General features: G+C 42.7%; 2 protein-coding genes across 3 annotated transcripts in view; both read right to left on the bottom strand.

The window, feature by feature from the left end:
* CCDC88C (coiled-coil domain containing 88C) overlaps nt 1–7,751 on the bottom strand; it is a 91,557-nt gene extending 83,806 nt beyond the window's left edge. For both annotated transcript variants that reach the window (XM_082761798.1, XM_082761799.1), the window contains exons 1-2: nt 7,430–7,751; nt 7,232–7,332 (exon numbers count right to left, since the gene is read on the bottom strand). In XM_082761798.1, the coding sequence (XP_082617924.1) occupies nt 7,232–7,332; nt 7,430–7,489 (161 nt within the window). In that variant the 5' untranslated portion in view covers nt 7,490–7,751. The remainder of the gene's footprint in view (nt 1–7,231; nt 7,333–7,429) is intronic.
* Nucleotides 7,752–18,696: 10,945 nt separating this feature from the next.
* PPP4R3A (protein phosphatase 4 regulatory subunit 3A) overlaps nt 18,697–25,192 on the bottom strand; it is a 42,960-nt gene continuing 36,464 nt past the window's right edge. Inside the window, exons 12-15 of the mRNA XM_082760882.1 lie at nt 24,700–24,842; nt 22,274–22,464; nt 21,560–21,786; nt 18,697–20,135 (exon numbers count right to left, since the gene is read on the bottom strand). Coding sequence (XP_082617008.1) covers nt 20,022–20,135; nt 21,560–21,786; nt 22,274–22,464; nt 24,700–24,842 — 675 coding nt within the window. The 3' untranslated portion in view covers nt 18,697–20,021. The remainder of the gene's footprint in view (nt 20,136–21,559; nt 21,787–22,273; nt 22,465–24,699; nt 24,843–25,192) is intronic.

Raw genomic sequence — 25,192 nt, 5'->3', positions numbered from 1 at the left:
TCTAGGACAAGGGAAAAAAAAGTCGTGTGAAGATAAGGGAAAGATCTAAAGCTTTTGTCAGATTTTAGTGTAAGTCAGTCAAAATTGTACCCAAGGCAATTTTACTTCTGACATTAAAAAAGGCAAAAGGCTGCAAATGATTAATATATGTACGTCAGATCCTCTGTGCGCACCCTAACACGTTGGCAAGAAAACCTGAAAATCTTTATCTGCCAATACCACAGATCAAAGCCAAGCATTTACCCATAATAAAGGCTCTTATCAGCAAACTCCTAGGCAATCCAAACACCTGCCTCCCAGAGCCCTGCTTTGGCTGTTAATTAAGCCATTCACAGCTCTTCCAGGGCCAAATATTGAACTCTAGCACTGACAAGGAAATAAGAGAGGAACTGATCCAGTATTTATTTTAAAAAAATATCTTTCGAAGTTTACATGAGTATGTCAGAGAGCTTTTACATTTCTTTTCAAATGCACAATCATCCCAAAGCACTCCTCTAGTGAAAGCAGTGCTTTATGTATAAATATAGAGAGGGAGATTCCAGAGACAGAAAGAAGACTGTCTTGGCAGCAGATAAAATCAGAGACAGAGCTGATGTACCAGGGTTCAAACAGTTTACTGATGTAAGCTGGCAGGGCTCTCCACAGCCCTTACACCAGGAAAGGATTTGCGGTGCTGATTGGTACTGTAACCAAGTATGAAAAAAGAGAACAGAGGCAAGCCTAGCAAGCTTTTAGAGTAAAATCTGTATTAAGGATTTCCAAACAGTTTCTGGTTTTCACAGACCAGAAGTGTGAACAATTCCATTTCACTGATGCTCAGATAGAGGTGTGGAAGCCATACACAGACATTGCTTGGCAATACTGGTCTTCAGCAACACAGCAAGGGACGTGTAAATGGCTTGGAGATTATGGTGTCTCCAAGCGCTCTCTGAGCAGATGTTGACAGAATTCGATCCTGAAGGAAGCTGGAAGCTTAGCCTTTCTAGGCAAGGTCATGACAACAAACCAGGAAGCTAAAAGGGAAGAAACTTTCAGTAGAGAGAAGCTGGCCAAGGAGAAGGGCAAGCTGAAATTCCCCTGTTCCACAGGCAGACAGCAGAGCCAGGTCTACAGCCAGGAAGAGAAAGCCTCAACTATTTGGCAGCAGCTGCCGTACTGAACAATGGGGAAAGAAAATGCTGCTGTTTTCACACATTATCTGCTAAAAAGCACTTTGTTAAACAATGAAATCCTACAATTTCACAACAATACCCTTCGTACACATATTGGAGATAGTACTAAGCGGTTAACTCTGAGTCCCCTCTGTACAGTAGTTCCGGTGACTCAACCACTTAAGGTTTGCTTTCTCTTCCCCCTAAGTTTCCCCAGCCCTGAAATTCATTTCTTCTAAAATGCTGCTTCAGCCTCCAAGCCCCCCTTGCCTTTCCCCTGCCCCTCAGATGCCATGCAAAGCCAGACGGTGCACCCAGCAGCTCCTGCTGGGCCACCCCAGCCACAACTCCAGCCCCAAAGTGCACCAGCAGGACTGGAAGATGAGCCAGAAAAAGCTTGTTTAAAAACAACGCTCCCCAAACACTCACAAAACATGGCAAAAGCCACAAAACACACCCACCAGACACAGCAAAGGAGAGGCTATTTCTTCAGCAGTTACAGACTTGGCTTTCACAAGCAGCTAAGACAGAAAAATCCTGCTTTCAACACAAGACCTGCTTGTCTTTTGGCACTGAAGTTGGTCATCCCTTCACTAACACAAGCAAGGGCCCCCAGAAGCAATTCTGAGGCAAATCCTATCATCTTCATTAAAGGTAATCAGTTGCTCTAAGAGCTTTTAATGCCCTGACCTCAGAGTTCTCTTAACCTGGAGCCAAGCGCAGCCCGGGTGGCATCCCGCCTTCTCCTCACAGACACAGAAGTCAAAATGACTCCTGGGATTGCTGAATATGCTGTATAGCTAAATTCATACTGCAGATGCCTTCAGAAAGGACCCTTTTGCACAAGCTATGGAAGGCCAGCACTGCATACTTCAAACCACCACATGGCTTATTGTCTCCACAGGGAAAACCAACAGTTCCTTCTCATCAATCAACATCCCACTGCTTCTTAATCATCCTTTTCTTCAAATTATTATTTTAAACCCTGGATCAGAAGGGGCAACACGCTGACACAGCAGGTCTGAGGTGTCCTGCTTATGGTGAGAGAAAGCCTAGGAAGGAATGAGGTGCCAAAAGCATCCCACAGCCACAACCTCAAGAGAAGCAAAGATGACTTCAGTGCACGAGACAGAGGAGCTAAGAAGCCAGAGACAGCAACGTACTCAAAACACCACAGACTGCACAACCTGCAGGGGAAGGTGGGAAGATGAAACAAAGTCCAAAATGGGTAAAAGTGCCTGGCTAAAATCACACAACAAGAGGCAAATTCTGTGCTTAAATAAATTTCTATCTTTGAATACACAGCGCTGCTGGTACCGCACTGCACATATTATAGCCTTGTTCAGTTAGTGACGCTCCTTCATAAATGAGCTTTATTGGCAGAAACTCTTCCCAGCAGTCACACTGAAAACTGAAGAGGGATATTTGGCAGCAGTAACCAGATAAACCAAAAGAATCAGTGTCTGAATGTATCTGAAGGAAATCAGTGAAACCAACCTCAATGAGATTTTCTTTTTTCCAGTTCTGATGTTTCATCTTTCCCTTATGTAAAAATAAAAATTGCAGCCCTGATGTTTTTTTAAAAACCACCTACTCCTCACGATCAAAGACTTTCACTAAATAGGACGGAGGCAGTGTGACAGGCGTGACCATGGGCGGCTCTCACCAAACAAGTAAAAAAAACAAGCCAAACCACCAGAAGGAAGGTCTCAGGCCTCACTGTATACACAAGCATTTCAAATAAGTCCTCTGATCTGTATGCCTTCACCCCTATAAAAAGCCTGAAAAAGAGGAAAGGAAGGGCAGGGAGGTGGGAGCTGAACCGTGAGCTCAGAGGATGTAGGGCTGTCAGCACCAGTGCCTGAATGCTCACCCCCTTAAGCCACTAATTAATCAACTAAAAGCAACAAATCAGGGAAAAAAACATGTATTTTGTTTCTAGCATTCAAAATGACAGTCCTATTTGAGCAGTTTCTGACAAATAATTGAGGTAATTAATGGGGAAGCCCTCAAAGGCTGAAGGGTCATCAAATGTCAGCACAGATCAGAATGCCAGGTGTGTCCCGCATCTGTGTCCCCAGCCAGCACCTGCACCTCCTTCCGCAGGGAGCTCGCTGACCCCAAATGCACCAGGCCTGCATTAGCCCAATTCTCGTATAATTCTCTTTCCTCCTCTAACTCAAGGAGGAACGAGGACACTGAAGGCTGGAGGGGATTCTAAATTGCCTGAGAAATGGAAGAAAGCTCAAACGTGATTTTAAGTTGAACGGATGTGTATCTTTAGCTGCCCATTCCTCATGCTGCTTGCTGCAAACCACAAGAAGCAGGCACCAGCCCCTTGGCTGTTCCTGTCACGAGGTCTAAATTAAAGAAGGCAGAGTGACTACCTCACACCGAGGCAGCTGCAAATGAAATCAAGAAATCCATTATTGTGAACTTTTATGTGGTTTTAATACAAATGGTTTAATCAGATGTATTCCTGACACACACTTCTGCTTCCTGAACGTTTTAACAGGAACGCAGAACCTACAGTCAGTCAGAGGGATTAGAACAAGTCAATATTAGAGCGCTGAGGTGCCTGCACATATAAACCCCTCACATAATTTCCCAAATAGAGCTTCTAATAAGAAGTTAAACAGGGTAAATATTTGCTTACACTCAGGGGTATTATGCCACAGCTGCAACCGTAACGCTGAAGGCAGTTTATTCAGTGTCACCACGTGCTCCTTTCATACCAGGAAGTGATACACAACTACCTAAGATAGTTCTTTAAAATTTGCCCACAGAGAAGCTCATTTACCTGACACACACAGATCTGCCAGAAACACAGCAGATCCGCTATGAACATTCACGTAAGCATTTCCGCACACAGAGCGTTAACCTGCCACTGTAAATGTGCAAAGTCAACGCGGCCTCCATGCACGAACACGTTGGGGTAGACATGTGGACTGAACACAGGAAGAGGAAACCACCCATTTACAGCAAAATGACTTGAAAAAGTTAAGTCTTTAAGATACAAGCGGGAATCCAAAGGCTGCTGCATGCCTCTTCCTACTGGATTTACCTGTATAAACACCACAATTCAAAGCAAGGCAATCTCTAACTACCTTTTTAGAAGGGTCTCATGCCATTAGGGGTCATCTAAAAAAGCCATGCAGCAGAGCCCAGCAGCTGGCTGTCTACTGACCAGGCCATGGCCAGAGCCTGCTTCATCTCTAAGGAGAACAGGGTGAAGACACAGCCCTGCTTTCACTCCTTCCACACAGCAGGGACCCAACAGGCAGGAAGAGGGACAAGCGTCACCTACCACCCCCCCAGTGACATGGTCGCCTTGCTGATATGAACCCACTATCTAAAAAACATCAACGCCACAACATCACAGCATTGGGATCTTCTCCACCCATTCCAAGTTGACAGACTTGGGAGAAATCCAACCTATTACAACAGGAACTGGAGAGTGACTGAACTAGTACAGCCCTCCCTGCACCTCAAACAGCCCTGCTTTTGAGTGAACTCATTCTCAACAGGTATATCTGGATTTCTTCACAGAGCCACCAGACTTTCTAGCCACGTGTGAAACTTCAACTCTGCTTAGCTGGAGGACAACAAGCATTTTAGTTTTAATAAGGAAATTCAAAAGAATTTGGCTTCTGAAACCTTCATCAGAAGAAACCTGTTGGTCTGCAGCAAAGCACTGCATCACACCCGGTGTCTAGATGTAGGGTCATATGCCCGTGTTATTTGTGCTGCAGTAAGTAGGCAAACAGAGTAACCTGAATAACTAAAACTGAAACAACACACAGGCAAGAAATACAGCTACCCACAACATGAGGGCAGCTATTTGACTCTCTGCATGCACGCACATGTATGCAGGCACACGTGCTTTCAGGCAATGAAGGGTATCATGGCATACCAAATTCTATCATATTTCTTAAAGGCCCTCATTAATACAATTTCACCAGGATCAAATCTCAAGCCAAGCACTAAGAGTCATCCTCAGGGACCAAGGCTTGCCAAACTGGTGAGCAAGCATTTTAAAAACACATTTATTTTTTTTTATTCTGAAAGCTTTGCAGGGCAGAAACACTCCTTGAAAAGCCTTCCCAATCTACAGGTAAGGAGTAATTGCATTGCAAGTTCTAAAGGTTAGGTCAGAACAAATGAAGGTCACAGACAGCACCCTGCTCAGTCAGAATACATAAATACAGCCAGGATCTTTCCTTAGTTAAACAGCTTCAGGCTCTCAGTAGAAATGTCTTAATTTCAAGCTCCCCCGCCATCATTAGAAACACTGCCAAAGCTGCCTAAAAAGGGGAAAAAAAGCTTCAATTGTGAATAATGGGTCAGTTTCCTACTCAGTCCTGCCTGTGCTTCCCTCAAGAACACTGTGGCACTGCTGGCAGAGATCTATCTTCTGGAAGAAACAAACTTACTTTCCTGACTCCCTAAGGCAAGTAAACATGCCAGGGCATTTCTCACCAACATGATAACTGAGAAAACTCCAACTAGCGTCCCTGCACTGTTAGTCGATACACTTAAATTCCTCATTTCAAGAAGCTTTTATTGCTCACTCCCTGTCCCCACAGCACCATTAAGTTGCTCCACAGACCCGAACAACTTTATGTCACCTTAGATATTACAACTGGCCAATTACAGAATACTTAAGTTTGTTTATTGTATATGTCAACCGATAAAGCACTTCTCAAATCTATCACTCGCTTCAGAATCTTACAGTTATTAAATATCACAAATCTTCTGCCCATTTAGTAACCAACATTGGGAGTGACTAAGTTCATTTTCCTTGTTTTGAAATAATTAATTCTTTCACACATTAGAGAACAGCGACAGTCTAGTTAAATCTGCAGCAGACTCACAATCACTGTGGGTCCTTGACGTTTTGGTTGGTTTGCTCTGATATATGACCACTGCGTTTGGTGCAAAGTTCTGTTTCCCACACTTTGGAAAAGGTACAAATCTGCGTTTTGAGCTCATGCTCAAGGCTCCAATTTGCAGAAAGTTCTCTTTTGGAAGCATAATTATTCCTCAGAAATGCTAGAATTTGCATCTTCTTTTTACAACTAGCACTTTATTTTACACCACTACTGCATCAACCCCAAGTGGGGTGACTGATCTGGGTCCTTTTCTGAATCATGAATCTGCACCTTCAAAGCTTCCCTGTCCAAGTTCCAGTACAGAATTTCCACCGTTAGTAATAACGAAACAAGAAGAAAGCTCGATTGTCTTTAGAGCTGGAGCAGCCAGGTACCAGAATATAACAGAACTTGCCAACTTGAGCAGGTGGGGCATAGATTCTCATACTTTTTTGTTACTTAAAAAAAAAAAATACATTTAAAGACCCTAATACCTAATACACGCTCTTCATTTACGTGCTTGAAGTTGGCCTAACATCACAAGTCACTGGGTGAGCCTTACTCGATTTCATTCTGTGAAGAGGGCAGTGCCAGAACTGGGTGAAGCTGGAAGCTTCCTCCCCTGCAAGTCAAATACCTTTCCCTGCCAGCTCTTTATCAGATGCATTTCAGAGTATTTAGAAGCAATTACAGAGATGAAACAGAAACAGACAGGATCTGCGCGCAGCAGAGCAGCGGCAGGAAAGGATGTGGTTAAAAATGGGTGCTTTAGCGACAATTTACTTCAGTGTTAACAGAAAAGAGTTATTTTCAGTTCGGGCTTTTAACCTACTTGTAAGTTTCCTCGAGACATATCTCTACAGCGCTGCCTGAGAGATACAGCAGCTACCAAAGTGAAGTTTTCCCTTTGCCAACCTGTTTTTAATGCCAAATCTCACAAGACCACATAGACACGTTTCAGCTGCAACCTCCCCAGTAAAGCTTCACCCGATGAGGCGCTTTCGTTTCCTTATTTACCCTGCAGCACAGCCTCCCCCGAGGGGCACGAGCACGCTCAGCACCGGGCAGCCGCCTAAAACCCTGCAAAACCAGGGGGAGCTGAAGCAGCAAAAGCAAACCCGGTGGGGACGGAGGGCTGCGTTTCGCCCCTTTCTTTTTGTTCCCCTCCGAAAGGCAGGCAGCCCCCCCCGCCCCCGGCGCCCCGCTCACATCTGCAGCATGATCCTGTTGAGCAGCACGCCGTCCGCCAGCTCCATGTACATGCCCAGCTTGTCCTCGCTGCCGCTCGCCAGGGCGCCGAAGGTTTTCACCTGCCGGGGAGGGAAGGATGAAGGAGGGCAAAGCGGCGCCGCGGCCGAGGCAGGTGCCTCGGGAGCCGCCCGGCGGCCGCCTGCCCCCCGGACTCACCCAGGTGACCAGCGGGCTCTGCAGGAAGAGCTCCAGGAGCTCGGACACGGTCACGTCCATGTCGCCGGGAGGGCGCGGCAGCGGGGCCGGCTCACTCGGCAGACAAAGGCGCCGAGCCCATGGCCCCGCCGCCGGGCAGCGCCCGCCTACAGCGGCGGCGAGCCGCGCCTCATCGCCCCCCGGCCCGGCGGAGCGCGGCGAAGGGGAGCGGGGACGGGAAATGGCGGCGGGGGGCTGAGGGGGGGAGGCAGCGGCCGCCCGCGGGGGGTGGGCGCGGAGGCTCCTGCGGGGCCGCTCCCGGAGCCCGCGCGGCGCGGCCCCGTCCCGGCCCCGCTGCTACCTGCGGCGGGGCGCGGCCTCGCCCCGGCCAGTACAGCCCCGCCGCCGTGACGGGCGGCGCCCGCCGCCAATGGGAGCCGCCGAGCGGCCGGCGCGGGCCAATGGAGGGAGGGAGGGGGCGGGAGGAGGCGAGGCGGAGGGTGCCCCCGGCCGGCCCTGAGGTGGCCGCTTGGGGGGTGCGGGGGCGGCTGAGTGCCCGCTCAGCGCCAGCGGGCAAAAAGGGGAAATCTCGGAAAAAATGGGGGGTGTGCGCGAGCCCACGCCCGCTGCCTGTAAAACGAAGCGAGGGGCAAGCAGCACTCGGCTGTTCTCACACAGCATCAGGTGGTTTGTTAGGGATAGCGCTGCCAAGGGGACAGCGCTGCTCGGCGGGGCTGAGCACGGCGGGGCCGCGCCTGGCAGCCCGTGGCTACTGGCTCCTGGCTAGTGGCTGCAGCCCGTGGCTAGCAGCCCCTGGGCCCGCTGCTGCCCAGCACCCGCAGCAATCGCTCAGCAGGCAAATTATTTCCCTGGAGGGGGGGGGAGCGGGGAGGAGCAGAACTTACTTATTTTTGTTAAAAAATAATAATTCCAGATAATCTGAGGTTCTCCTGTAATTCTAATGGAGTTTTTCTGTTTCTTAGTTGTATCTGGATGACTACACCCTTTTATTTATCCCCAGAACAAGCATGTTCTATTTGTCACACACAAGTCTTTCTCTGTGCATCAATCCCTCCAAAGTGCATTTTGGCTATGCCTTGTTTAATCACAGCAAGCTCACAAAACGCATTTTGGATCTTACCAAATCAGGCAAATCATATCTGCAGTTCTTTTTCTTACTGACCACTGGATCTCCCACCCCTGTTTTCGAGAAGGGATGTGGGCACACGTGTGTGCAGCTCCGTTCTGTCAGGAGGGACAGATGTTGTTTTGCCTGTAGGAACTGAGCAGTTTGTAAGCAATCCATTACGGAGTGACAGACAATGTTGTTCATTGCATCAGCCTGCTTGTCCCACATAAGATCAGTTTTAATGAGTTGCTTCACCAGAATCTTTATTTTAGGCAGCTGTGTAGGTAGAGTCAGTGTTAATCAGGAAACATGGCAATAAATCACAGATATATTAGTGGGAGGGTGGTGAGACCTCATGTGGGCATCTGAGAAAGGGAAACTTCCCCCACGCTGGAGAGCAGGGGTTGCCCCGAGTTGGTCACCCCCCATCAGCCATTTTGAGGCGAGGTCAGCCAGAGGGAAGATGGCACCTTCCTGCCTGCACTACCCCTGCTCACTGCCTGCTTCATTAGCCCAGCCCCACAGGGGGAAGCATACATGGAGGAAAACCTCCCTGCCTTTATTAAAGACACCAGGGGCAGCCCAAACCTCCAGGTCTGCATTTGGATGGATCCCATTTATTATACAGGAACAGCCCTCAGTTAGCTCGTGAATGTGCTATTTAAGCATGCTAATGATAATAAAGGCATGTTTTGATCCTTAACCTTGTGGACCAACACGATACCAGAGACCTGACATCTGTGAGCCGCCCCTTACAACCTGGTGCAACCACTTCTCTCCACGGTCCTTGAGAGGATGTACCGGGGGTACAAGCAGTTAAATCACGCTTACCTTGTGTTGTGGGAATCATGTTGTCTCAGCTTTTCCGCCCGCAAAAAGAAGGGGGCTGCAGGGACACTGCTGTAGCTAGAAGGACAAGCAGCATGCTTTTAAGCGTAACAACTGCTTAGGTATGTCGAGAAGGGGAATGATTAATTATTTCTCAACACTTCAGAGAGACAGACTGCTATAATTTAACTTCTCCAAGCCTTGTGATCTCCCGTCTTGTGAATATATTTCATTAAATAAAATTTAAAGCTGTTGCGGCGCTTAAAGCGGAGGATGATTGTGTTAATGAATAGTCAAAAGAAAAAAGACTTAATAGTATTTGAAAAATACACAACCCCTTCAGAGAAGCCAGAATACAAATGCTAGAACATTTTCCTCCTTTTCACAGCCTGAATCAGACCCGTTTGTAGGAGCCTCCAGAAACTCCTAAAAATCAAGGAACAGTTGCTTTGTCAGATGGGGGTCACAAACCGTGAGACAATTAAGGGAGGGGTTGTCCTGCGCCGTGGAGCACAGTTACAACAGCCCCGGTTTCTCACCCGGCGCAGGACTCGGCCGGGAGCCGCACGTTGCCTGCTCGGCCCGGGGGCACGGCCCCGGGACCAGCCCCGGCCCCGCTCCGTGGCGTTCCCCGGCCCGGGCCCGGGCCCGTTCCCTGGGCAGAGCACCGGCCCCCCCCGCCGGCCGCCGCGGGTGCTGCAGGCCGGGGCCGGGGCCGAGGCCGGGGCCGGGCGCTGCGCGGAGCGGGGCCCGCGGCCTGAGGCAGGGCCAGCCCGGCTGTGGGGCCCGAGCCCCGGAGCCTGCCCTGGAGCGCCGGGAGGCCCAGGCCCAGGAGACTCCCTCGCTCTTGGCCCCCAAGCCAAATGCTTTTTTTCTCCCCTCAGGAATTGTGTCCCCTCCCTGTCAGCCCCAGCCCGGCCTGCGGTGCTTTCTCCAAACTGTGACCTGGTTTCTGGTGTCAGCTCTTTTAGCTACTTGGCTTTCATCAAAGACCACTTGTGAAAGCTCCCACTGCAGGCCGAGTTCTCATTTCTGGGGCACCTGAAGCTGCTGCCTTCACACAGCAGGCAAAAAAAATTACATTCCAATTAATATATCCAGGAAAGCTCAGATTCAAATACACAAATACAATTGTATTTCAGAACCATGCCTCTTACAGCAAACAAGTGTGGAAAATACACATTTGTAGCATGTAATGTGACTTGCAACAACTTGTTTTCACACCACTTGCGCACTGACAGCTCCTAACTCAAAACACAAGCATCGGAGGAGCAAGAAGCATCAGCACAACATTTTAAAGCACCATCAGTGTACAAGCAGCTAGAGGCACCAGAATTTTTAACACCCCTGTTATCACGGTGTGTGTTTCTAAAGCGCTCTTCACAGCCACAAAGCACTCGACTCTCAGCAGCACAGACCACAGAGGGAAATTTCGAAGCTCGAGCATTTCCAAATGTTCCTCGAGGCTGACTGTAAATGGCGTGATTCAGCGTCCGCAGGCAGTCCCCTGGCAACCACTACAGCCACCAACAAAGCTCCGCCATTCACCGCCCTCCGAAGCCCGAGTTGCCGAGGGATGGGAATAACAGAATTTACAGGGTTACAATACGGGAGTTAAACTCATGGTAATCAGGAAAGGGCTTCATTCTCTTCCTTTGCTCGGGACTGTCGTTAAGCAGCTTTCTTGTAAATATGACTCTACTGTTCGTCAACCAGCTTCTCAGCTGTGGGGCAGGTTTACTTTAAATAGGCTCTGGAGCTGCAAACAACGAGTGCCAGGGAAAAAGGAAGGTGGCCAGGAGATAGCTTTGGCCCTTGCAATATCTGATTCTGAAATATGCTTTTCCATTTTGTTCATTTTATTTGGTGACAGCTAGTAAAAAAGCTGTCTTAGAAAAATCTGAATGAAAATTAAAAAGAAACAAAACTGTATTACCCAAACATAAACAAAACCCCAGCAATATTTGCTAACGTGCCTTAGATCAATCTGAATGCAGGGGGGTGGTGGTGATTTACTGAGGCTCTGTGGCTGGGGTCTGAAAGAAAACATTCAGAGAGAAACTCCCAGAAAACCTAGCATTAACCTTTGGTACAGGGTGCGATGGTCATTCAGTGCTGAAATTTAGGCCAGCTGCACAGTCTCCTGACAGGATTAGCATAACACAGAATCCAAAATACAAGAGGAGAGACTTTGGGTATCTCATAGATGTCTGGGTCCCTAGAAAAATACAGAGTTAAATGCATGAGGCAAATAATAAAGATAACTGAGCAAAAGATACAGGGAGGAGATGAAGGAACAGCAGTGGTCTCTCTCTCTGGAAGAACTAGAAAGCAACAGAGGAGTACTCACACCCAAGGCAAATGCAGGAATGATGGCGTAACCTCCTTGACATGACTTCTTCAAGGAGGCAATGAATGCCACAGCAGCAGCCCCAATGCGCTCACGAACCTGAAAGGGGATGGAACAAATTCACTGAAGTTAGAAGCTGAAGTGACATGAGACACAAAGGCTGGTAGTGGTGGGCCACAGTGGTGGGCTTGTGTGCTGGAACATGCAAGCTACACATCTGGTGAATCAGCAAGGACGTAATTTGAAGTAATAGCAGAGAGGGAAAGGTGTTTAGTAGGTTTTAAAGTCATAATGGGGCCCGATCTGTTGAGACGGTGATTACTGAAGAGGCAAGGACCAAAATAATTGCTTAAAGGCTTGGAGGCATTATCAAAAACTTGGGTTCTCATCAAAGCACAGAACATAACTGAGGCAGGTAATGGCTGTTTATGTTCCTCAATTTCTCTCTTTGCAGGAGCTGAAAGAGGAGTTACCCCAGCAGCATTAACTGGGAATCACAAGATAAGCAGAAGAACCAATAGGACCAAACTAGGGACTGTTACTGGCCACTCTAAGGGGAAATGGGGAAGTAAAGAAAGAACTAAAATATGTCAAGTGGAACAGTGGTGTTTCAGGATGTTAAAGGGTAGATTTAATACTGATGACTTGAAAGTATATTTCCACTCACTTTAGAAAATATTTTCAAATCATCACCATCAATTCTTTTCAATCATTGCTAGCCAATGCCCTTATAAATATAAATGTGATTTTGAAGATCCAGAGCCCTAAGGGAATTGTTCATTCCTCAGCCTGCTGTTTTGGAGTTTAAATTATTAAAGACTGTCAATATCTACACTGAGGTCATTTTTGTCCAGGTAAAAATAACATGTAAGCACAACCAAATATTTTATAAGCAGCTTTGCAAAGTACTTAGACTGGCTAGAGCTGAAGAAAAGTAAATTCATGTGCAAGGAATAAGGAGGAGAAGCTAACAAAGCCTAGGTGCTGAGGTAGCTGACAGTAGGCTGGGAGCACCATCTCAGATACCTACCAAGAGGAGAGCTGTTTCTTGGGACAGGGAATAATATCAGCAATGAGGAAATTTGTGGCTGTGCTACTGGCTCAGACAGCACCCTGAATTCACTTTGTGTGAGAGTCAGACATGTGAAGAATTTTAAGAACTGCAGGAACTAAGGAAATAAAAACCTCCCATTTTGAGGTATTGTGAGAGAAGGCATGAAAATGTGGTTTTCCAATAATAACCTTAAAGAACAGGCTATAGATAGCCATTTTACAAGAATATGTAAAAATTTACAAATAGGTGATCAATGTTTTATGTATCATGTGCACTGACTTAACGTGCTGAAACCTGCTCTAGGAGGCCCTGCTTGAGCAGGGGTGTTGGAACAGAAAACCTCCAGGGTGCCCACGCAACCTCAGCCATTCTGTGAAACACAGAAGGCAACTTCAACCTGTTCCACATCTGATCTACCCATTCTTTGCTAACATTTTACAAAGGACTGTAGGATACTACAAGCTGCCAGACACATGATATCAGCAGCACCCTAAAAGAGCCACAATTATTGCTGCAGTAGTGGAAGCCTAGATGCACAATCTATTCTGGATTTCAAAAGCCGGATTTTCTTCCTGCCATCACAACCATCTGTGGCTGTGATTTCAGAGCTCTACAAGAAGTTTCCAAAGGCGCTGTGGCAACCAGCTGGCTTTCTTTGGCTAGTTTTTATTCATTGTTAGTAGCTTGCCAATCTTTTTCATAAAAAAAGGAATTAGTTTTCCACAATTCTTGGAAATTTGTCACTACACTCGCAGTGTTCTAAGCAGACAGCCCTCATTCCTGAAGTAATGGATCCCTTGAAGAGCTGCCATATATTTAGGCATGTATTTCATTTATTTTTCTCTAACATGATGTAATCTATAGTGAGGCTGAGTTTGAGTAGCATTGCTTTGCTGTGAATATAAATTGAAAGATGAATGTGTTTTGTTAGAATCTACTGATGCCTGTGACATCCTAATTTCATTAGGGATGATATGATCAAAAAAAAATTTTTTTGTAGAATTTCTGCCATTGTTGTGATGTGTTGTGATGAAAAGAACCAAGAGATCTTGCAGTCAATCACAAAACCATCAGCACATGGCATAGGGCCTACTACAATTGCCTGGCGATACAAAGGTCCCTGGAATCTTTTGACAGATTCTGTTGTTAGCCTGCTGTCCTCAGGTCTAGCATGCAACCATGAAGCTCTGCTATTCTTAATTCTCACAGCAATGTCAGGAAAAGGTCCATCCAATTCTTGGACAGAAAAAGCAGCTGTGGCTGCAGACATCAAAATGACTCACCTCTCGCAGCTGGATAGCCCAGGAACGGTACCTTGCTTCTCCCTTCTGCCATGCAAGTGGTCTCCCTCCATCTTGACCTCCTTAAGTCTGTTTTAAAAAGCAGAAGAGCAATACAGTGATTAGGTGTCAAAAGAAAGGCTACCTGGGCGGTGACTTGGGTAGAACTTGTCCCAGGTTGCACTCAGGGCCAAGGGGCTGAAGTGAGTTCCCTGTAAAGCCATGAGGCACCACGTGTTGCCAGGTTATGAGGCAGGAATGCATTTTTTGGGGGTGTTGCAATCAAACATCATTATATTGGCAACAGGCTGCAAAGAACTGCTCATAGCTCCACACAACCACCACTATCCCAGCCATTTCCTTCAGATACCACATTACGTACAGCGTAGCCAAAGTCACATCTCCCTCTGCTGAAGCATTGTCAGAACAATTTGCATTGAAAGATGCCATGCAAACGGAGCTCTTTCTTACTACAAAGTTAACATGAATTAAACACTGTTTAATCAGGAAAGGTGAACATATTAAAGGAGTGGAGTTCAGATCCTAGAGGCTTGAGTCTAGCTTAGGTCACTAGAGTCAAGCACCTCACTCCCAGGAAGGAAGTCTGATTTTTGAATGCCCCAATAGAGAAAGGCCATTTTATTCACCAAACCGACCAAAAAGTCAGATGGTCAGGTACACTGACAGTGAGGGCTGTGGTCATTCTCACTTTGCAGTGGAGACATCTGTATGGACCTGAGGGATGACAAAAAGAAATCCCACAACACAGCTGGTCTTACAAAATACACACTTCTCTACGCGTGGTTCCAAAGGAACGTGCACTCTACAGGTGAACTAGTGCCTGTATCTTTAGATTAAGATTATAGCAGGCTATATAAACACTAAGAAAACTTGAAAAGTTCTTTATAAAAAGATCATGTACATATAGCAACTTCTAAAGAAAGACAGACACTTGTATTGCTCTACTGTCAGCTGCCACACTTAGCTCTCCTGCTCATTTACCTCTTCCTTGACTCTGAGTGCAGGCAGTCTACACCTTAGAGGGGTAGAAGATTTATTTCCATTTTGAGGCTAAACACATACACGCTAATATACTCAGATACATTCAGAGCTATGCTCTGTTGTTAGTTTTACCCAGCAGTTATTTCTTTAATAAGAACCGCAGCTTCCAGCTCTTTGGGCTAATCTGCAAAACCCTGATGACAGCAGCAGCAGAGGAAGCTCCTTTTGTGTGGGGAGAATTCTGGGGACTGGAGGGAGCCACAGGAAGGAAACAAGCTTGTTTCAAGATAAGGTGATTTAACATAACACAGTTTTCAGATGTGTAGATTAGAAGCAGATTGGAAATGTTTTTTAGTTCCCCCCCCAGATGTTCATTGTTGTGTGCACAGACTTCCATGGGGTGGTTCCTCAGGAGCTGCTTCCAATTACCTCCATGTCCTCAGCCGCAACATTGATCAGATCCTGCTGAATGGAGAGACTAAAGAACTGCACAGCCCTGCTCGTAGCTTCCTTCAGGGATCCTTAACCACTCAGCATCAGTACAGTGACAGAGTGGACATGCCCTAATTCTGTCCCAGGAGGTGGAAGGCTGCAGTGAACCCTCTAAGGGAACAGCATCAGCCTCCCGCCTGAACAACAGCACTGTCAAAGGGCCACTCAACATCAGCAGGTTTAAAATAAATCTTAGTAAGTGTAGATTAAACTCAAATTTCCAAGATTTCGGCCAATAAAATATACATCTGAACCACAAGAGAAAGGACTAAACTCAACTCAAAATTTATGAGCATAACATTGGGACTCCAGTATGCAGACTTCCAGAACACCACCAGCAGAGATAAACTCGACCACTGAATGCTTCTGAACCCTTGTATGTGGACAGCCCAGACACAGTACCTTTACACGAGTCATTTAAAGTTGCTTACGAGCAGAGTATCAAAATCAATGTTATTCAGCCCAAATCACCCCAAGTCTGTATACAGAGAGATTCAGAGTTTGCAAGCATAATTCCACCCTAATGCCAAATAATTTCCAGGTCTGAACCCAAATCACACAGAGTTGCTTGCATTGAACCACTTCAGAAAAATCCAGGGGCAGTCTGGTACCTTACACCTCTGGGGGTATAGAGCAGTGAGACTACTGGCATTGCCCTGAAATCACTGTACATCAGGAGGCATTTCAGTCCTTTGCCAGTATCACTCGACATGCATGCTTTTCAGACTACCCACTGGTTATATTGGTTTTACATCGTTCACAAATACTCTTGGCATACTGAAGACTGCATGTCCTCCATCCTTTTTTTAAAAATTGCCTTTTTCTCATCAGTTCATGGGGCTTCATTCCAGCTCTGAACAGTTTTATTGATTTCAATTTATACTTAAAAAAACACATATTAAAATTTATATTTTTAAAAAACACACATATATGCTCCAATTAATATGACTGCAAGTAGAGCAATATGAAAACCAAGATACGAAGTTGCCAGATAGTCAGCCACCTCCTAAAACCTAGCAAGTTACGTCTTCTTTGTATGATAGCAGACTTTACATTCTGACTGTGGTTGAACTAAGGCTTTACAAATCCTTCAGAGGTTTTGGTGTACCTGAAGCACGTCCATGTGCCTTGTGTCCTGTCCGGACTGAACTATGACCCTTGATTTCTTCTGGATTCCAGAAATAGAAAACAGGAAGAGCAGGTGCAGGGCATGCACGTGGACAACTTATCTTGAAAAACTTCAGTTGCCGGTCACTTCCTTGTCCGTCTTGAATGCTTGCCCAGTTTTACATTTATGCTGTGGATGAGTCCAAGTGGTAATCCATCTGGCCTCCTGCTTCCACAACTTACCTGGAGTGGGTCTCAATATCCTCGAGCCAGTGGACCCACAGTACTACTCTAGCACAGACAACACTGCCACAGAATGGTTCTGCAGCTGTAAGATGGTTGATAAAGGTAAGGCTGAATGCCTGTGGCCACTCTACAGATGTTAGGAAACATCATTTAGCAAGGCAACGAACGTAACATGCTTGGCTGAAAGGAATCTAAATCCCTAATGGAGCTGCAGCAGCAGTACGAAAACATTCTTAGCAGCCAGTTCTCCAATTAAAGCTTCTGAAATTTGACTACTGAGCCATGTTTAGTGCAATATATATACACAGCTCTCTTGGGATGTAGACAAGTGGTATTAAAACTAAGAAAAAAACATCAATCCAGAGAGGTATCTAGAATAAAACAGTTTCTTAACCTCATTTTTGATCACCTAACTCATACCCACTTTTTAATACCCATTACTTCTCTCAATCCCACCATTTCTATTTTCTGAAATGTATTTCACGAATACAAAAGTGAAAGTCGCTGGGCAAGAGACACCCACTACTGACCCCAGCTCACCTCCTTCCTGACCACTTCCAACTTCCATGAATATGTGCTAGTGTAGGCATGTACTGTCAGGCCACAAACACTGACTCAGCAATTAGAAAGACAACTAACTCTCCAACTACAAGTTAGTATTCACAGATGCATAGCTACATATGCCATCAGTATTTTAAAGCTTCATAAAAATAAAGATCAAAAATATTCATTATTCTTTTGACTATAACCAGTAATTTAAGGATAGTATTTCTTCTGTTAGATGTAACAATTGAAATCCAAAATCCAAGATCCCTGTAAATACTATGAAAGTACCTGAAAGTTTGAAAGATTGCTGCACCAAACAACACAAAATGAAGCACTGAACAGCTGAAGGAACACACATACGTACACACACAATCAACAAAAAAGCTCCTTCTATCATTTGCTACTCAGAAGAATAACTTTCTGGGGTATAACCTGGAAAACATATTGGTGACTAATACAGAAAAAAAACTAGGGCTTTATGATAAGTAAAGCCTGACAGATTGGGAAGGATTTAAATGCAGGCTAATCAAGAAAACCTGCAGAATTCCAGATTTCCTTGCTAAAGTATCTTCTATGATACCAAAGTTGCAGAAATGATGTTTCAGACAGGCCTTTGAGACATCGGGGTACCCTTATACTGCCACAGAAGATTGTGGCTAGTCTTTTAGTGACCAACTGCTCAACTCTTGCATTCTGTAACTTTGCTGAGTGCTGCCCTGTCACAGATGTTCCTGCAACACACTGCAAAACTTGACCTTGGAAGGTGATTTCAAATGAACTTTTTGAGGAAAAGATGGCTAATTATTTTCTCCTGCTGTGTACTTCCACTCAAATTTGAAATTACTAACAAGTATTAATAAAAGTTCAAGCACAAAAGCTTTGACACTTGTAGTTAGCATAGAATCCGCCATGCAATACCCAACTTTCAAAAACAGATTGCTAACATATATGTGTGTGTGGTCACCTATTATACAGCCTTGGATTTTAATTTCTCTTATTTCTCTTTGAACATGATACCTTAACATCTGTAACATCCTGACGGTTGCAGCACTGGTGCTTTGACTGCTGAAAAGGAAATCAACTCCTGAAAATATGTGTAAGAAGGGTTCTCTTGCAAGGAAGGGAACTGAATAAACTCCTACTTACAAGAAGCGCTGCCATCCAATCAAAGCCATCTGTAAAAGCAGTAAGGAAGCACAAACACTTAGTTTCAATTAATAACTAATATTATTCAGGTTTGGAAAAAGGGGAAAGAATGTAGTCATCGAGTTAGACCCAAAGTTTAATTGCTGTTTTTCAATCGAGTATTAGAATAACTTTCAAAAGATGGTATTCTTGTAAAGCATTTATTCTGCAACCATCTTTGATTCACTAAAATTGGTATTCCAAAGGGAATCAGAGGTTTTTAAAAAATACCGCTAATGCCATTTTCCTTCAGCTTCAATTACTCCTTTTTTATTTTTTTAAGTCAAATGAGTCAATATATTGGTATTCCTAAATCATCCATCTTGCATTTCGATGAGTTAGTCTACCATTATAGTTATGAAATTTCAGTCTCTTTGGAATACTCATTTCATATTTATAGGTTTGTATTTTTGACTCCATCCTATTTCCCTGAATTTCTTCTCAAGACAGTTGCTGATGTAAAATTTAATATAAAATATTTAGTCACAAAATAGTATTGCTTTTATGCACATTGTGGTAAGATTAAGATTTTTTCCAATAAAAACTATACCATCTTCCATAAAATCCTAAACATATTAAGAATTGTGATGCAGAACAAAATTACACAGGGTGAAACAGGTACCAGCACAACAGTGAGATTATATTACATCAAAAAATTTTAATGGTCCCAAATATATACTCAACAACTAAGCATACACTCAGGGGGGCAAAAAAAAAATTATGACACAAAAGTGACCACATCTAGAATTCCACTCAATCTTTAATCAAGAAGGGACAAACAAATCCCCCACCTCCAAAAAAAAATTCTGCAGTTTAAAGGGCAAAGGGAACAGATTAAAAAAAAAAAGAGGAAACTTTATATTCAGCCCTCCCCCGTAGAGGTTTTTAAAACCTGTTGTAGCTTGACTAAAATGTTCAGAATGTACGATTTCAAAGGCAGGTCTCTTTTATACAAAGAAACTGCTGGCATTCTTAACTAGTGAAGAATTATGGCAAAAACCGCCTTTTCTTCAGAAGTCTCATACATGGTCCAAGAAAGCATATTCTGATTGTAGCAACTGACCAGCCAATCCAGAGTTCCACTAACAAAACTCCTGCCCTGTTGGCTTTTTTTTTTTTTTTTTCATTTTTGTTTTCCATTTCCTTCCCTGAGAAAAGGGCAACATGTGGTCCAAGCTGGAGAGCTCAAAGGCATTAGTCTTTCCCCTTAACGAAGTATTTCCTCTTCTTCTGCTCCTTTGAATTGGCACTTGATTGGCAGAAATCCATTTGTATAGGTTGATCTGTGTCACACACAGTAATTCACAAAAGATTGCTGCTTTGTTGTGGGTTTTGTTTTGTTTTTTGGAAAAAATATCCATCCCTCAAATGTTAATGTTCTTCAGCAGTTGCCATTATGATGACTCGAGCTTTGCTTTCTTTGACAAAGGTAAAGTTTCCTCCTTATCTTCATCTTCATCATCCTCTTCATCATCATCAGGATAATCTACAAGCCCAACAAGGCCTCCCTACAAAGACAGACATAATTACTTCAAGAAAAACTTTGCATGGTGATACTTCACCTTTCTATTGGAAAATGATGTTTACGCAGCTTATTGACATTATGGATAATGATTCATGAAGTTTTGGATAAAATCAAACAGAACAAAAAGAAACCCTTCAGTATTAATGAAAATGACATTGTCTGAAAAATATTTAAAGGAACAAATCCAAACTGGGGCTTGACCTATCCAATGGGATAGAGATATTTCCAAATAGAAAGAAAATCCACAAATTTACTTAGCTTTGCTAAGTATACACTGCAGCTCAGTCTGCAAAGATGCAAATTTCTTTCACCAAGCATAGCTGACTGCAGCAATATGCAATCTGGAAGCACTTCAGAAACAAATACAGAGCATCCTTCAATTTGAATTTTCAATTAGGATACTTCCACAAGTACAGTCTATCTTCAAAAAAGCTAGCTAAATGTTAAGTAATTTAGGTAATTTATTGTATATAATTAAATGAATAAGGTATACAGGTTACATAATTTACACAGCTTGGCAACTGAAAATGAGAGCATAATCTTGTAATATTTAAAATTCCCTTGCATTGCAAATAAACACAAATTTTAGGATTAGGCAGCTCTAGACCCATGAAGAAGTGTCATGATCTTCAAAAACTTTCTCTAACTGCAGTATGCTGCAATTTCTGAAGCTTAACCAGGCTTTGACTACAATGGCAGCTGTCAGTACTTTACTCAAGGATCACGCTACTTATGCAGTTATCTAACGACAGGCATCTAAAATAGAAAATTGCAGTCAACTGTATATATACCAAAATGAAACTCTATAAAAAAATTACACACATTTTGTACCATCACACATAGCATAACACTGAATTTATTATACGTAAAGTAAGATTATAAAATAATTATTGGAAAAAAACAATTCCAACAACGTAGATTCTAGTTTGTGAACACTGCATTTTTACAAAAAATGGTTGTTTATAAAAACAGTATGTTACACTGAAAAAACAGTATGTAACTGAAAAATGAACTTATGCCTGAATCCATTAACACCTTTTCAGTGCACTGCATGTTCAATGTAACTTGAACATTTTTTGTAGCACCACCAGTTGAAAATTGGAAGCTAATACTGTATGCAATATGCTCCATATGTAAAGACTCCATTTCAGATTTACGGAATTACACTGACTGAGCGAGATGGTATAAAAACTCTCTGGTGAGAGTTTGGGCATAAGAAGAACTTATGTCTTTTCTTTTTGTATACATGTCAGACCTGAAAAATGCTAAACATCAGAGAAAAAGTAAGCACAAACTGTACAGTCAATTACTGCTTAGTATGTCAGAATTCACACAAACTAAAGAGGCACGCTAAAGTAAATACCTAGCCTGTAACAACGAAGTCAACCTATGTCTGTTCGAAATTACCTTAGTTGTAATAGCTGCCATCTGAGATGTGCTTTTAGAAACTGATCCTGGAGACCCAGGCGACCCTGGAGATCCAGGAGAACCTGGGGATCCAGGCAGGTTACTTGCAGATGACTGACTGGTAAGGTTGGATTTCGTCCCACTGGAAAAGGAAAGCTTGAAACTTGGGCTCTGACGACCTGAAAGGTTAGTTTTCAGAAGAACTTCCTTCTCTTCACTCTCTTTTACTGCAGAGAAAAAATAAAAACCAAAACCAATGCAACATTACTGAACGAAACATTTAATGACAAACCATTTTGCTGTATGGGAAAATGCTTAAGACTTTATGTACAACTTGCTAAAGAGAGTGATAAGAGAGACTTTTTTTTCATACTCTATACCACACCTAGCAGCTGTTGTCACCGGCCACTCTTATTCTACCTATGACATCACCTGAATGTTTATATAGAAAATGTTAAATCATAAACCTGAAATAAGACAAAGGAAAACCTGACAATCAGCTAAGATCAACATTTAAATTATTTATGAAATAAACACTTCTGCATCACTGTGCTTTTACAAACAACAGAACTTGTTCACCTTGCTCAGAGTCAGAACGTCAAAATCTATGAACTTGAGTATAAATATGTAAAAATCCTTTGTTGCAGTAGAACTAAAGAACAGCAGTTATGACTCCTGTGTAAACCATACGGCCTTATTCTTCTCATCACTTACATTTTTTCCTCTCCATGAATTTACTTATAGGGTCCATAATATCTTCATCATTCTTAGTTTTGTCAGAAGGGGGCACCACTGCCTCTCCATCTTCCATATCGTCCTCATCAGTATTAAACCACATTTCCTCCTCGTCTTCCAGGGTTCTTGCATCCCTTCTGTATCTGTGGTTCCTCAAAATGGAGCGCATGCTGCAGAACAGTAAGTTTTAAAACTTTTGATTAAAAAAAACCAACTCATATGATTATCAAAACTTCTACTTGACATTTACACTGACAGCTTACAGATATAAATACTGTAGAACAATAAAAATAACAGCATCTTTAATACAGCAAATCATTCTTACATGTGCCTCTTTCTTTGGATTTTCAGTGCAAGTAACATTAAAAACTTTTCCTTCTGAAGCATCAAATAACATAGCTCTGCTAATAGCATTTTAAAAGGTATCTGTACAAGATTCTGCAGATTACTAGAAGCTCTGTTACGTGTTACTTTAATAAATGTCACTTAATTGTTGTGTTCAGGCTTGGTATAACAGTTTACACTCATAAATAAAAAATTTTAAAGAAAAGTTTAGAAACAACAGACTTTTTTCTAATAATATTCCATCAGTATTTGGGGTCCAATGTGTTTAAAAAATAGGTATGTTAAAAGGACATTTTTCTCTTCCTTTCACATCTCTTTCACATCCACAAGTTTTGGTCAATATCAGTATTTTTTATTCTTAAGGGGCTTGGATACAAAGTGTTATCTTTCCTTCCCCATTTAATTGATTTATTATTAGCTTTGGTCTATCTTCACCCCACCTTCCTTTTACCTTACAGAAGCAGCAGAATGCTAAATGTGTTTTTAAAACTAAATCTATTCTTGCATAATTCTTTTGCCAACACTATCATCTGGATCTATATGAACAGTGCATCATCATTTAAAATTGCATTTAAATTAAAGTTCTACTCCCAGTGGAAAACTGTTACTTAAGTGGCAGTTTTCTGAATACTTCTGTGGCCCACATCAACACAAATTTTGGCCTCCCTGAGTGAACTATTCCATTGTTAAAATGTGTACACAGATTGTTGTTATTTTTGCATTTTTACTACTTCTGTTTATTTCACTTAGGACATGAATTGTGACAGGGCTTGTACAGTCACTTTGTAAGATGTAGGAAGAAGAGAAAAAACAGGCCTGGTTGAGGTACAACCTTCTTGAAGCTGTAGTTTTCTGCTGGATAAGCTAATGTGGCACAATGACACATGATCACTTATTTCAATGTAAACCAAGTAAAGACTCTAATGTTTTACTTGTTATAGTAGACTGAAATTACTGAAGGAAGTGACTGGGGGTTCTTTCCAACACATGCATTAAAGTAAGAATCCTGGGGTTTGAATTTCACAGTTGCTTGAGTGATAAGCTTAGCTAACCAGAGTGAGAATAATTATGTCACCTGTAAAAAAAAAAATACTATGCAAACCTGCAGATCCTGCACACACTCTTGAAAGAGCTTCAACATTTAAAAACAAATCTACAATCATACCTTCTAATTTGAAGAAATACGATGGTAGGAAATCAAACAACTTAAAAGTCTGAAATTTCAAGACATCCTAGTATGACTAATCAGGTATAATTTTAACACGTCTTCAAACTAATTCATGACAACAAAGTAAGAACAGATCTTGCTAACAGTTCTGAACAGTAACTCACTTGCGGTCCATTTTGTTTGAATGGAACTGTACACATAAGTAACACCATTTGCAAAACATAAATTGAGTATAAAGTCCTAACCTTTGTATTTTTACAAATGCTACTCCTTTAACCTTAGGGTAACTGTGTACTAAGGAAGCGAAGTTTTGCTCTGGCAAACAGAAGGAATGATTCAAGTGTAGTATCAAATTGTTTTTTACCTCGTCTGCAACTCTAACAGTGACAAAAATTATCCTCTAAATATTTCTTCGCATATTTAATTTCTCAGTCATTTTGGTAGCACTTATTAAAGTATCTATTCCCATAACTAACAAAAATAAGAAATCTGACATGAATTTAAAAAAAAATCTGCACAATGATAATTCTTGACAGAACAATGTTCCAAATCAAATAAAGGGAACCTGTTATTTAAGCAAATGAACTACAGATACTGGTAAGGCTTCCACCCTCATTACAACAGTACGCATAAGTTTAGGATACAAAAACTCAGCACTATTACTGGGGTCCAGGAAGGGAATGGGGGAACAACAACACTTAAGTGAATACGTTAGCTGAAAGCTGATCACCAGTTTGAAGCAATACATCAGAAAATCACACTATTGATCAATTAAATTCAACAATAGTTGAGATGTAATCAAGAGTATAAATCACTTACATTTCCTACTATCACACAAAAATCCACCAGTATTCCCCCTCCAGAAATAATAAGAGATTTGAGTGCCTGTTACCTGTCAAGTTTTGGATTATCTTGTCTTTCCCTTTGTTGCTCAAATCGTAGTTTCAGTCCTTTGAATGTCTGCACATAATCTACATCTTCCAGTGCTTTCCAGTAATTTTCAATGACATGAGCTGTTAATGATTTTATATCTTCCTGTAGGAAGGAAAAACCATAAAGTGACTTATTTTTGTTCAAGTGAATTTACTTCTTAATACAATATAAGAAGTAACTGAGACATTATTTTTAAAACATTCCACTGAAAACATCATAATAATTAGCTTAAGCAAAAATAAGCATATGCAAAAAACTACACTACAGGTGTAGTTAAAATCTAGAGATTCAAATGATTAGAGAAACAGGTATAATAGTAGCAACTTTCTAGCAATACATGCTTCAAAATATATTAATAGAATCTAAAACCCCGATAGAAAATGATATCAGAACCAATTCTGCAAACTATGTTCCACTACAACTTATAAATATTTGTATATTGATAGATTAAC

This window comes from Aythya marila (genome assembly GCF_965140915.1).
Source record: "Aythya marila genome assembly, chromosome: 5".
Taxonomy (NCBI): Eukaryota; Metazoa; Chordata; class Aves; order Anseriformes; family Anatidae; genus Aythya; species Aythya marila.
This window is presented reverse-complemented; position numbering and strand designations above follow the sequence as displayed.